At 45.1% G+C, this 12511-nt stretch overlaps 1 protein-coding gene across 4 annotated transcripts in view; it reads right to left on the reverse strand.

The window, feature by feature from the left end:
• Positions 1–9629: 9629 nt before the first annotated feature.
• IKBKE (inhibitor of nuclear factor kappa B kinase subunit epsilon) overlaps positions 9630–12511 on the reverse strand; it is a 66719-nt gene continuing 63837 nt past the window's right edge. For 3 of the 4 annotated variants that reach the window (XM_056558012.1, XM_056558015.1, XM_056558014.1), the window contains one exon: positions 9630–11028. In XM_056558012.1, coding sequence (XP_056413987.1) covers positions 11013–11028 — 16 coding nt within the window. In that variant the 3' untranslated portion in view covers positions 9630–11012. The remainder of the gene's footprint in view (positions 11029–12511) is intronic. The other variant, XM_056558013.1, reaches the window with a different exon arrangement.

Raw genomic sequence — 12511 nt, forward strand, 5'->3', positions numbered from 1 at the left:
CGGACACATTTTCTCTTCAAAATCCCAATGGCACTCCTTCTCTTCTGAGCATTGTAGTGCGCCCGCCGAGCACTTTACATCCACATAGGGGGTATGTTCTTACTCAGAGGAAATGGGGTTACAAATTTATGGGGGGGCTTTTTTCCTATTTTCCCTTGTGAAAATGAAAAATTTAGGGTAACACCAGCAGTTTAGTGAAAACATTTTTTTTTTTCATTTTCCCATCCAACTTTAATGAAAATTCGTCAAACACCTGTGGGGTGTAAATGCTCACTATACCCCTTGTTACGTTCCGTGGGGTGTGTTGTTTCCAAAATGGGGTCACATGTGGGTATTTATGTTTTTGCGTTTATGTCAGAACCGCTGTAAAATCAGCCACCCCTGTGCAAATCACCAATTTAGGCCTCAAATATACATGGTGCACACTCACTCCTGAGCCTTGCTGTGCGCCTGCAGAGCGTTTTACACCCACATATGGGGTAATTCCGTACTCAGGAGAAATTGCGTTACTAATTTTGGGGGGCTTTTTTTTTTTCCTTTTACTGCTTGTGAAAATAAAAGTATGGGGCAACACCAGCATGTTAGTGTAAACATTTTTTTTTTTTACACTGTAACCCCCAACTTTTCCTTTTCATAAAGGGTAAAAGGAGAAAAAGCCCCCCAAAATTTGTAGTGCAATTTCTCCCGATTACGAAAATACCCCATATGTGGCCCTAAACTGTTTCCTTGAAATACGACAGGGCTCTGAAGTGAGAGAGCACCATGCGCATTTGAGGACTAAATTAGGAATTGCATAGGGGTGGACATAGAGGTATTCTACGCCAGTGATTCCCAAACAGGGTGCCTCCAGCTGTTGCTTAACTCCTAGAATGCCTGGACAGTCAGTGGCTGTCCAGAAATGCTGGGAGTTGTTGTTTTGCAACAGCTGGAGGCTCCGTTTTGGAAACCCTGCCGTACAATACGTTTTTCATTTTTATTGGGGGGAAGGACAGTGTAAGGGGGTGTATATGTAGTGTTTTACTCTTTATTATGTGTTAGTGTAGTGTAGTGTTTTTAGGGTACATTCGCATTGGCATGTTACGGTGAGTTTCCCGCTAGGAGTTTGAAGCAGGAAACTTACTGTAAACCTGCCCGTGTGAATGTATCCTGTACATTCACATGGGGGGGGGGGGCAAACCTCCAGCTGTTTCAAAACCACAACTCCCAGCATGCATTGACAGTACATGCTGGGAGTTGTACTTTTGCAACAGCTGGAGGCGCACTGGTTGGAAAACCTTCAGTTAGGTTCTGTTACCTAACAGTATTTTCCAACCAGTGTGCCTCCAGCTGTTGCAAAAGTAAAACTCCCAGCATGTACTGACATACCGTGCATGCTGGGAGTTGTACTTTTGCAACAGCTGGAGGCACACTGGTTGGAAAACCTTCAGTTAGGTTCTGTTACCTAACAGTATTTTCCAACCAGTGTGCCTCCAGCTGTTGCATAAGTACAACTCCCAGCATGCATTGACAGTGCATGCTGGGAGTTGTACTTTTGCAACAGCTGGAGGCACACTGGTTGGAAAACCTTCAGTTAGGTTCTGTTACCTAACAGTATTTTCCAACCCGTGTGCCTCCAGCTGTTGCAAAACTACAACTCCCAGCATGTACTGATCGCCGAAGGGCATGCTGGGAGATGTAGTTATGCAACAGCTGGAGGTTAGGCAACTACAACTCCCAGTATGCCGAGACAGCTGTTTGCTGTTTCAGCATGCTGGGATTTGCAGTTTTGCAACATCTGGAGGGCTACAGTTTATAGACCACTGCCCAGTGATCTCCAAACTGTGACCCTCCAGATGTTGTAAAACTACAAATCCCAGCATGTCCAGACAGCAAAGAGCTGTTTGAGCATGCTAGGAGTTGTAGTTTTGCAAGATCTGGAGGGATACAGTTTAGAGACCACTTTATAGTGGTCTCAAACTGCAGCCCTCCAGCTGTTGCAAAACTACATATTCCAGCATGCCCAATCAGCAAACAGCTGTCTGGGCATGCTGGGAGTTGTAGTTTTGCAACATCTGGAGGTCTACAGTCTTAGACTGTAGCCCTCCAGATGTTGCTAGGCAACTTACCGGCTTCCGTAGGATCCAGGGAGCCGTCCTCTTCTGCCGCACTCCGCCTGCACCGATCTCCGCCGCCGCCGCCGATCCCCGTCGCCCGCAGCCTCCGGAGGGGTAAGTGGACCTTCGGCGTTCGGTCCCCGTCGTTTTCCCCCGTCCTGCCCCGCCTATTGTGGGTGGGCAGGACGGGGGAAACGAAAGTAAACCCCTCCGCCCCCGATCTGCTATTGGTGGTCGCGTCTAAACCACCAATAGCAGAGATAGGAGGGGTGGCACCCCTGCCACCTCACTCCTATCGCTGTAGGGGGATTGTAGTTGTCTTAGACAACCACGATCCCCCTTATATTCCGGGTCACCATAGACCCATGAATTCCCTTGAGATTTGCGCCGATCGCCGACATGGGGGGGTCTAATGACCCCCCTGGGCATTTGCACGGGGTGCCTGCTGATAGATATCAGCAGTCACCCCGGCCCGGTCCCCGCCCGGAGAGCGGCGGGGACCGAAATTCCCACGGGCGTATGGATACGCCCTTAAGTACCAGGACGCAAGGGCGTATGCATACGCCCTTCGTCCCCAACAGGTTAAGTGGAATTTCTGTGCTTCCGCTCAGATTTCTTTCTGGCAAGTTGGCAGTGGATTTTTTTGCAGTTTTGCAGATTCCATGCAAAATGTGTGTGGAATTAGTGCTGAATTTATGCAGAATTTCTTTAGCTCAATGCACAGATTCTGGACTGAATTTAGAGTCCCATTGACTTCAATGGACTCTGCTGAAGAATTCAGCAAAAACTATTGACAGATTCAATGTTTTTGCAGAATCTGGAATGCAGAATTTCCACAGCAGAAATTCTGCAGCAGAAAATCTGCCATGTGAATGAGACACCAGAAATTTCCTTCACCACAATGTCAATTTCGTTTAGCAGAATTTCTGAGGTGAATGTTTCCTCTGGATTCTGAGAATGGGTATTCTGCCATGTGAACATAACCTATCTCAGAATAAACTAATAGGGTATATGGGTATAGGGGTACTTAGTAGTTCTCCAGGGTGTACTTGAAAAAAATCAGTAATGGCAGCCACAGCCACTGGTTATTGGTCTGGACCACTTTGAAAGAAATGGTAGGCTGACGTAACTGCACCGAGGAGCGGAGCAGGAGGACAGCGAAGGGAAAAAGCGGGCACTGGGCTGCTGTGGGCAGTAACTACCATCAACTTTGCCACTGCCCCTGCAGATCGGGGACCTACTGCTATGAGCAACAAAGCGGGACAGTAAGATGGCCTAAAACTATATATGGGGGCAGTTTGGGGGCCTACGGCTATATTTGGGGGCACAGACGGGGCCTAACAACTTTATGGGGACACAAAGCGGGTATTATTACTGTGTGTGACAATAAACATGGGGAGTTTGTAAATAGGTGGGTATTGTACGCAGAAAGGAGCCTAAAATGTCTGTCTGGTTCTGTGGAGAAGTCTTGTATGGGAGAAATCTTAATGGTGGTCCAGGCCAGATAGTGAAGAAAAGAAAAGTAAACAACTTCGGTTATAGAAGACGTCACCTGTAAATCGGGGGACTGGGAAGATAGGGAGAGGAACAGGGGGACTGTTATAGAGGAAAGTAAAGCATATGAATTATACTACAATCATTACAAAATGTTTCTAACATGGGGTACAATTTTTTGGGAATGGGCTGTCAAGGTGTACTCGGGCAAAAAAGGTTGAGAACCACTGCTTTAAAGGGTTCTTATTAAAACTAGATAGTAATAATAAAATTATTAATAATAGCTGGACATGACCCATATTTTTAGCAATCTTATACCATAACACAGATCTTTAAAGGGATACTCCGGTGAAAACTTTTTTCTTTTAAATCAACTGGTGCCAGAAAGTTAAACAGATTTGTAAATCACTTCTATTAAAAAATCTTAATCCTTCCTGTACTTATTAGCTGCTGAATACTACAGAGGAAATTAATTTCTTTTTGGAATTCTCTCTGATGACATCACGAGCACAGTGCTCTTTGCTGATGTCATTTTAATAATAATAATAACTCTTTATTTATTGTTGTCCTTAGTGGGATTTGAACCCAAGGCCCCAGAACTGCAAGGCAGCAGTGCTAACCACTGAGCCACCATGCTGCCCTTAGGATACATCTGCTATGCACAGTTGGTAAAATGGACAGAGATGTCAGCAGAGAGCACTGTGCTCGTGATGTCATCAGTGTTCCAAAAAGAAAGGAATTTCCTCTGTAGCATTCAGCAGCTAATAAGTACAGGAAGGATTAAGATTTTTTAATAGAAGTAATTTACAAATATGTTTAACTTTCTGGCACCAGTTGATTTAAAAGAAAAAAGGTTTTCACCGGAGTACCCCTTTAAAACTGTGCCTCTGTTTTCTGTGTGCACTATCCTACTGCATGTTTTGTGTTGGGTAAGGCTTGTTGGATGTAATGTTATTGTATAAAACACCATATGCAATGTGCTTTCTAATTGCGTAGTTAATTATCTTCAAAGTTTATATGCACTTGATAGTTGCTGCCACCCAATGGTTGCTTTTTAAAGCCTTTAGACAGGAGAGCTATACACTTACATTAGCCCACAGGCATACAGTATATTGTGGAAACCCCTAGAAGAGTAAGAAGGTGATAGGAGCAGCCTAGAGTAGCATAGGGAAGAGTAAAGAGGTGATAGGAGCAGCCTAGAGTAGCATAGGGAAGAGTAAAGAGGTGATAGGAGCAGCCTAGAGTAGCATAGGGAAGAGTGAAGAGGTGATAGGAGCAGCCTAGAGTAGCATAGGGAAGAGTAAAGAGGTGATAGGAGCAGCCTAGAGTAGCATAGGGAAGAGTAAAGAGGTGATAGGAGCAGCCTAGAGTAGCATAGGGAAGAGTAAAGAGGTGATAGGAGCAGCCTAGAGTAGCATAGGGAAGAGTGAAGAGGTGATAGGAGCAGCCTAGAGTAGCATAGGGAAGAGTAAAGAGGTGATAGGAGCAGCCTAGAGTAGCATAGGGAAGAGTAAAGAGGTGATAGGAGCAGCCAAGAGTAGCATAGGGAAGAGTAAAGAGGTGATAGGAGTAGCCTAGAGTAGCATAGGGAAGAGTAAAGAGGTGATAGGAGCAGCCAAGAGTAGCATAGGGAAGAGTAAAGAGGTGATAGGAGCAGCCTAGAGTAGCATAGGGAAGAGTAAAGAGGTGATAGGAGCAGCCAAGAGTAGCATAGGGAAGAGTAAAGAGGTGATAGGAGCAGCCTAGAGTAGCATAGGGAAGAGTAAAGAGGTGATAGGAGCAGCCTAGAGTAGCATAGGGAAGAGTAAAGAGGTGATAGGAGCAGCCTAGAGTAGCATAGGGAAGAGTAAAGAGGTGACAGGAGCAGCCTAGAGTAGCATAGGGAAGAGTAAAGAGGTGACAGGAGCAGCCTAGAGTAGCATAGGGAAGAGTAAAGAGGTGATAGGTGCAGCCTAGAGTAACATAGGGAAGAGTAAAGAGGTGATAGGAGCAGCCTAGAGTAGCATAGGGAAGAGTAAAGAGGTGATAGGAGCAGCCTAGAGTAGCATAGGGAAGAGTAAAGAGGTGATAGGAGCAGCCTAGAGTAGCATAGGGAAGAGTAAAGAGGTGATAGGAGCAGCCTAGAGTAGCATAGGGAAGAGTAAAGAGGTGATGGGAGCAGCCTAGAGTAGCATAGGGAAGAGTAAAGAGGTGATGGGAGCAGCCTAGAGTAGCATAGGGAAGAGTAAAGAGGTGATGGGAGCAGCCTAGAGTAGCATAGGGAAGAGTAAAGAGGTGATGGGAGCAGCCTAGAGTAGCATAGGGAAGAGTAAAGAGGTGATGGGAGCAGCCTAGAGTAGCATAGGGAAGAGTAAAGAGGTGACGGGAGCAGCCTAGAGTAGCATAGGGAAGAGTAAAGAGGTGACTGGAGCAGCCTAGAGTAGCATAGGGAAGAGTAAAGAGGTGACAGGAGCAGCCTAGAGTAGCATAGGGAAGAGTAAAGAGGTGACAGGAGCAGCCTAGAGTAGCATAGGGAAGAGAAAAGAGGTGACAGGAGCAGCCTAGAGTAGCATAGGGAAGAGTAAAGAGGTGACAGGAGCAGCCTAGAGTAGCATAGGGAAGAGTAAAGAGGTGACAGGAGCAGCCTAGAGTAGCATAGGAAAGAGTAAAGAGGTGACAGGAGCAGCCTAGAGTAGCATAGGGAAGAGTAAAGAGGTGACAGGAGCAGCCTAGAGTAGCATAGGGAAGAGTAAAGAGGTGACAGGAGCAGCCTAGAGTAGCATAGGGAAGAGTAAAGAGGTGACAGGAGCAGCCTAGAGTAGCATAGGGAAGAGTAAAGAGGTGATAGGAGCAGCCTAGAGTAGCATAGGGAAGAGTAAAGAGGTGATAGGAGCAGCCTAGAGTAGCATAGGGAAGAGTAAAGAGGTGATAGGAGCAGCCTAGAGTAGCATAGGGAAGAGTAAAGAGGTGATAGGAGCAGCCTAGAGTAGCATAGGGAAGAGTAAAGAGGTGATAGGAGCAGCCTAGAGTAGCATAGTGAAGAGTAAAGAGGTGATAGGAGCAGCCTAGAGTAGCATAGGGAAGAGTAAAGAGGTGATAGGAGCAGCCTAGAGTAGCATAGGGAAGAGTAAAGAGGTGATAGGAGCAGCCTAGAGTAGCATAGGGAAGAGAAAAGAGGTGACGGGAGCAGCCTAGAGTAGCATAGGGAAGAGTAAAGAGGTGATGGGAGCAGCCTAGAGTAGCATAGGGAAGAGTAAAGAGGTGATGGGAGCAGCCTAGAGTAGCATAGGGAAGAGTAAAGAGGTGATGGGAGCAGCCTAGAGTAGCATAGGGAAGAGTAAAGAGGTGACGGGAGCAGCCTAGAGTAGCATAGGGAAGAGTAAAGAGGTGACTGGAGCAGCCTAGAGTAGCATAGGGAAGAGTAAAGAGGTGACAGGAGCAGCCTAGAGTAGCATAGGGAAGAGTAAAGAGGTGACAGGAGCAGCCTAGAGTAGCATAGGGAAGAGAAAAGAGGTGACAGGAGCAGCCTAGAGTAGCATAGGGAAGAGTAAAGAGGTGACAGGAGCAGCCTAGAGTAGCATAGGGAAGAGTAAAGAGGTGACAGGAGCAGCCTAGAGTAGCATAGGAAAGAGTAAAGAGGTGACAGGAGCAGCCTAGAGTAGCATAGGGAAGAGTAAAGAGGTGACAGGAGCAGCCTAGAGTAGCATAGGGAAGAGTAAAGAGGTGACAGGAGCAGCCTAGAGTAGCATAGGGAAGAGTAAAGAGGTGACAGGAGCAGCCTAGAGTAGCATAGGGAAGAGTAAAGAGGTGACAGGAGCAGCCTAGAGTAGCATAGGGAAGAGTAAAGAGGTGATAGGAGCAGCCTAGAGTAGCATAGGGAAGAGTAAAGAGGTGATAGGAGCAGCCTAGAGTAGCATAGGGAAGAGTAAAGAGGTGATAGGAGCAGCCTAGAGTAGCATAGGGAAGAGTAAAGAGGTGATAGGAGCAGCCTAGAGTAGCATAGTGAAGAGTAAAGAGGTGATAGGAGCAGCCTAGAGTAGCATAGGGAAGAGTAAAGAGGTGATAGGAGCAGCCTAGAGTAGCATAGGGAAGAGTAAAGAGGTGATAGGAGCAGCCTAGAGTAGCATAGGGAAGAGTAAAGAGGTGATAGGAGCAGCCTAGAGTAGCATAGGGAAGAGTAAAGAGGTGATAGGAGCAGCCTAGAGTAGCATAGGGAAGAGTAAAGAGGTGATAGGAGCAGCCTAGAGTAGCATAGGGAAGAGTAAAGAGGTGATAGGAGCAGCCTAGAGTAGCATAGGGAAGAGTAAAGAGGTGATAGGAGCAGCCTAGAGTAGCATAGGGAAGAGTAAAGAGGTGATAGGAGCAGCCTAGAGTAGCATAGGGAAGAGTAAAGAGGTGATAGGAGCAGCCTAGAGTAGCATAGGGAAGAGTAAAGAGGTGATAGGAGCAGCCTAGCTCCCCTTTCTTTAGAGTAGACCCTCATTCAAAGCAAAGAGGATGTCCAGGTAATTTTGTTCACTACTAAGAGGACAATAAAGAAAGAGTGAAGAAGGATTTATCTAGCCATTGAGGAAAGGCTGCACAGGTTGCATGTCTAGGACCCACTAGGCTTCAGGCTGGGCCTAGTTATCTATGAGGATAAAGAAGATAAACCTCCTTTTGCCTTCAAGATGCAGATTGGGCTTTACAGAAAAAAGAAAAAAAACAAGTACTACAAGTGTCAGAAACCTCACTAGAAGACAACCAATGTGAAACCCCTGTCTTTTATGGAGGTGGTCTTCTGAAAGAAAAAAGCCATTATGCAAATGGTATGGTAACCTAAAAAATCACCACGCAAAATATGTTCTGGATAAGGAGGTGATCTTCTCAAAGAGGTGGTTTCACTGTAAATGGCCATTTTCAGGCGATACATGGTCTTTAAGCATCCTGTATATTCCTTTTACATGAAGGGGTGAGGGTGCAGTAGGATCATTCCTTGTGTATCCTGTGGAGGCCAGCTACTTTACCTTCTGTTATGTGGGAGTGGAGGCTGGCCCACAGCTACTGTGCCTTAGAAGGATTATTTCACAATATATTACTTGAGTATTATTAACTATCTGATGCTTAAAGTTATTATGCAGCTGTAAAAGCATTTCCCTGCTGTTATGGAAAAAGTGAATATCGTGTTGCATTAGGGAACGTTTTACCATTAGCAATGACACAGCGCCATCCGGTTCTGAATGGCAGTAATTGCAAAAGGTTTAATGTAAAAATAGTGATAAACAAATAGTATTAATAAAATAAACAGTCATGCACATACATTTGTTTTACTTTACGTATATTGTCCTATTATAGATATTGGAGTTACTCTGAAAATTAGACTAGGCATCTAGATCCCACATAAAAAGTAACATAGTTTATGGCATGAAACATAAAAGCTATCATAAAAACATAAAAGGGCAATTTATACAAAGGCTTAAAGCTTTGAAACACAAAACAAATGTACAGTACTTACTACAAATCCTGAGTTTCAGAACTTTTCAGTTAGAAAAAATATATATAATAAATAGCAATATAAATTGACTTAAAGCAGCAGTTTTTGAGTATTATGATGATCAGTCCTTATTAATGAATAGGAGCGACCAATCATTTTGTATACAACAGTGCTTTGCCTTAAAGGGGTAGTCCAGTGGTGAAAAACGTATCCCCTATCCTAAGGATAGGGGATAAGTTTGAGATCGCGGGGGGTCCGACCGCTGGGGCCCCCTGCGATCTCTCTGTACGGGGCCCCGGCTCTCCGCCGAGATAGCGGGTGTCGACCCCCGCACGAGGCGGCGGCCGACACGCCCCCTCAATACATCTCTATGGCAGAGCCGGAGATTGCCGAAGGCAGCGCTTCGGCTCTGCCATAGAGTTGTATTGAGGGGGCGTGTCGGCCGCCGCCTCGTGCGGAGGTCGACACGCCCCCTTCCCGCGGGCTGTCGGGGCTCCGTACAGGAGATCGCAGGGGGCCCCAGCGGTCGGACCCCCCGCGATCTGCAACTTATCCCCTATCCTTAGGATAGGGGATAAGTTGCTCACCACTGAATCACCACTGGACTACTCCTTTAAGGCTGCAGAGGTTCGGAAGTGGTTTGCTTTACCTTTCATGAAGCAAAGACCTATTATTATTCATAAAGCTATAGATTTATATTAAAAAGAAGAAAAGTGAAAGGCTGCAAATGTTTGACTGTTCTGTCATAGTGGCCGCTAGAAAGAGTGTGAATAGGGGTAGTTTACATGTATGCTTTGGCAGTGTAAATCTATCAATGGTTAGAGTCGTGAAACTGTTAGGCTATGTTTTGGCCATTATTTTTAGCTTTACAAAAAGATATGCCTTTTACAGTAAAATCTGCCATTTTTTTAATGGCCGCAATAAATGACATGTAAATTATGGCCAATGTTTTTACCGTCCTCCATGTATGCCCATGTATCAGCTAATTTTCCATTGGCTACACTAGAAAACATTATATCAGGGAAATTTGTGACTTTTTGCCAGTCTGTGCAGTTCTCACCAAGTGGGTGAGAAGGAGGGCTCAGTTTTGTGTGAAGAGGGTGTGACATCCCAAAAATCCCAATTTATTACAATAAACAGGTAAATTGTTGTTTATTAGTTCCAAGCTTGTGTAGACTTTTGAGGCTGCCGCATGGGCAGCCACAGACGTGGCATATGAACAGGGGCATATGAAATGCTGGTCATAGTTAATCTACCCTATTGCGTGTAAACATGGCCTTACAAATGCACAAATTATGCAAATTTTCATTTTATACTAAATATTTTTCAGAGGTCTAAGGTAGTGAAGAGTTTAATGCGATCATCTTTGGAAGTATAAGGTGGTTAAGGAGACTGCTTTCCTGGTGGTCCAAGGCTACAGTGGTTGTACTGGGCAGTTAATGCCACCATCCTTGCTAGTTATGATAGAAGAGTTAAATGGGTTAAACCAAAATCTGGTACCAATGGGCCCCTTTCCTAAGAGGCACACTTTTTGTCGTCTTCGTGCTAAAAAGGGCATTTTATCGTCTGAAATATAAGATAATTAATCTTATTAATAGAGAAATTGACTGAAAATAGCAAACAACTGATAACAAGCATTGTGTTTAACCACTATCACAGTAATATTTTGTATATTTATGTTTATAGTTTTCCCAGAAATATAGTTCTAAAAGACTGAACAGAGTTTATCTCAATAGAAACAGTGGAGAGATTGTAAATGTCATCTCCTAGGAAAAGTCTGCATATTCTTCAGTTTTAGATGGCTGGAGAGCGCCTTCTTTACTTTCAAGTATATGAAGAAAATGTCATGAAAAATGTTCACATTATTTGATTCTGCTTTGTTAAATATGTTCCAAATGATTTCCAGAGTTGCCTGGTTACAGTGAACACAAATATACTGCAGCGCCATTGTCCCGTTCTCCACTAATAGCAGATCAGGATATGTTCAACCTAAAAAAGGAAAGATTAGAAGATTATAGTCATTTTAACATTGTCCATTTAGAACTGTTGCAGGTGTTTACAGTCTTTAGAAAAATGCTACTCTTTGATACATCAAATGCAGGGACTATGGGACAGTAGGACATTTTACCTTGAGGGGGGGATAACATTGTGACGTGATATGCAATCTATCGCGGTTGATAAAGGTTGGAAGACCAATACATCCTTGATAATGTTTCTCATCTCAATTTAAGCTTGATCATCTTAATCCCTCTGTCTTCTATTATGATTTAATAAAAAGACAGAGAAGTCACCTGAATATATACATTTTGTACTTTAATAAAATACTGTATATACTCGAGTATAAGCAGAGTTTTTCAGCACGATTTTTCGTGCTGAAAACGCCCCGCTCGGCTTATACTCGAGTGAACTCTCTGCCTGTCAATCCCTTCCTTCGTCATCATCCATCCTTTAGTTTTCTACTCGCCTCCCCTCGGTGGGAAGGAAGGGTGAGCTGGTCTGGGCCGTCCAGTGGGGAGGGTTAGTCGTTCCAGGCTGTCCATTTTCACCACTCCGGGCCGGCCCCGGCATAGTGACATTGCCTTGACGACAACGCACAGGGACGACCATGCGCAGCTGACGTACCTGCGCATGAACGTCCCTGTGCATCATCGTCAAGGCAACATCACTAGTCCGGGGTCGGCCCGGAGCGGAGAAGAGGGCCTCCCGGTGAAAATGTACAGGCCGGAACGACTAACCCTCCCCACCGGACGGTCCCTGCAGCATAGATGGCCTGGACCAGCTCACCCTTCCTTCCCACCGAGGGGAGGTGAGTAGAAAACTAAAGGGGGGGTCTGGATGATGACGAAGGCCGCAGTGGTCTCCAACCTGCGGACCTCCAGATGTTTCAAAACTACAACTCCCAGCATGCCCGGACAGCCGATGGCTGTCCGGGCATGCTGGGAGTTGTAGTTTTGCAACATCTGGAGGTCCGCAGGTTGAAGACCACTGAAAGGGATTGACAGGCGGTGATTATGACGAGGGGCATGATGACAGAATAATGATGATGGGTTGATGATGACGGGAGTGAAAATGACGGGGGTGTTAATGACGGGGGTCTGGATGATGACAGGGGGGGGGATGATGACATGGGGGGGATGATGTATTTCCCACCCTAGGCTTATAGTCGAGTCAATAACTTTTCCTGGGTTTTTGTGGTGAAATTAGGGGCCTCGGCTTATATTCAGGTCTTATACTCGAGTATATACAGTAATTGACTTTCTAAACATATCTAGGAGGAATGCTGTTGTGATGTGTGCTATGTAATGTTCAGGCCAGTCTGATGAGCAAATAAAAGCAATACAAGCAATATAATCATTACATTGCTAGCATAAATGTTAGTTCACACTAAACCACCATGTGATGTATCAGGCTAGACTTGTATGGTGACCTGGCACATATACATACTTGCCAACTTTTAAAAAGGGATAAAAAG

This window comes from Hyla sarda, chromosome 2, assembly GCF_029499605.1.
Source record: "Hyla sarda isolate aHylSar1 chromosome 2, aHylSar1.hap1, whole genome shotgun sequence".
Classification (NCBI taxonomy): domain Eukaryota; kingdom Metazoa; phylum Chordata; class Amphibia; order Anura; family Hylidae; genus Hyla; species Hyla sarda.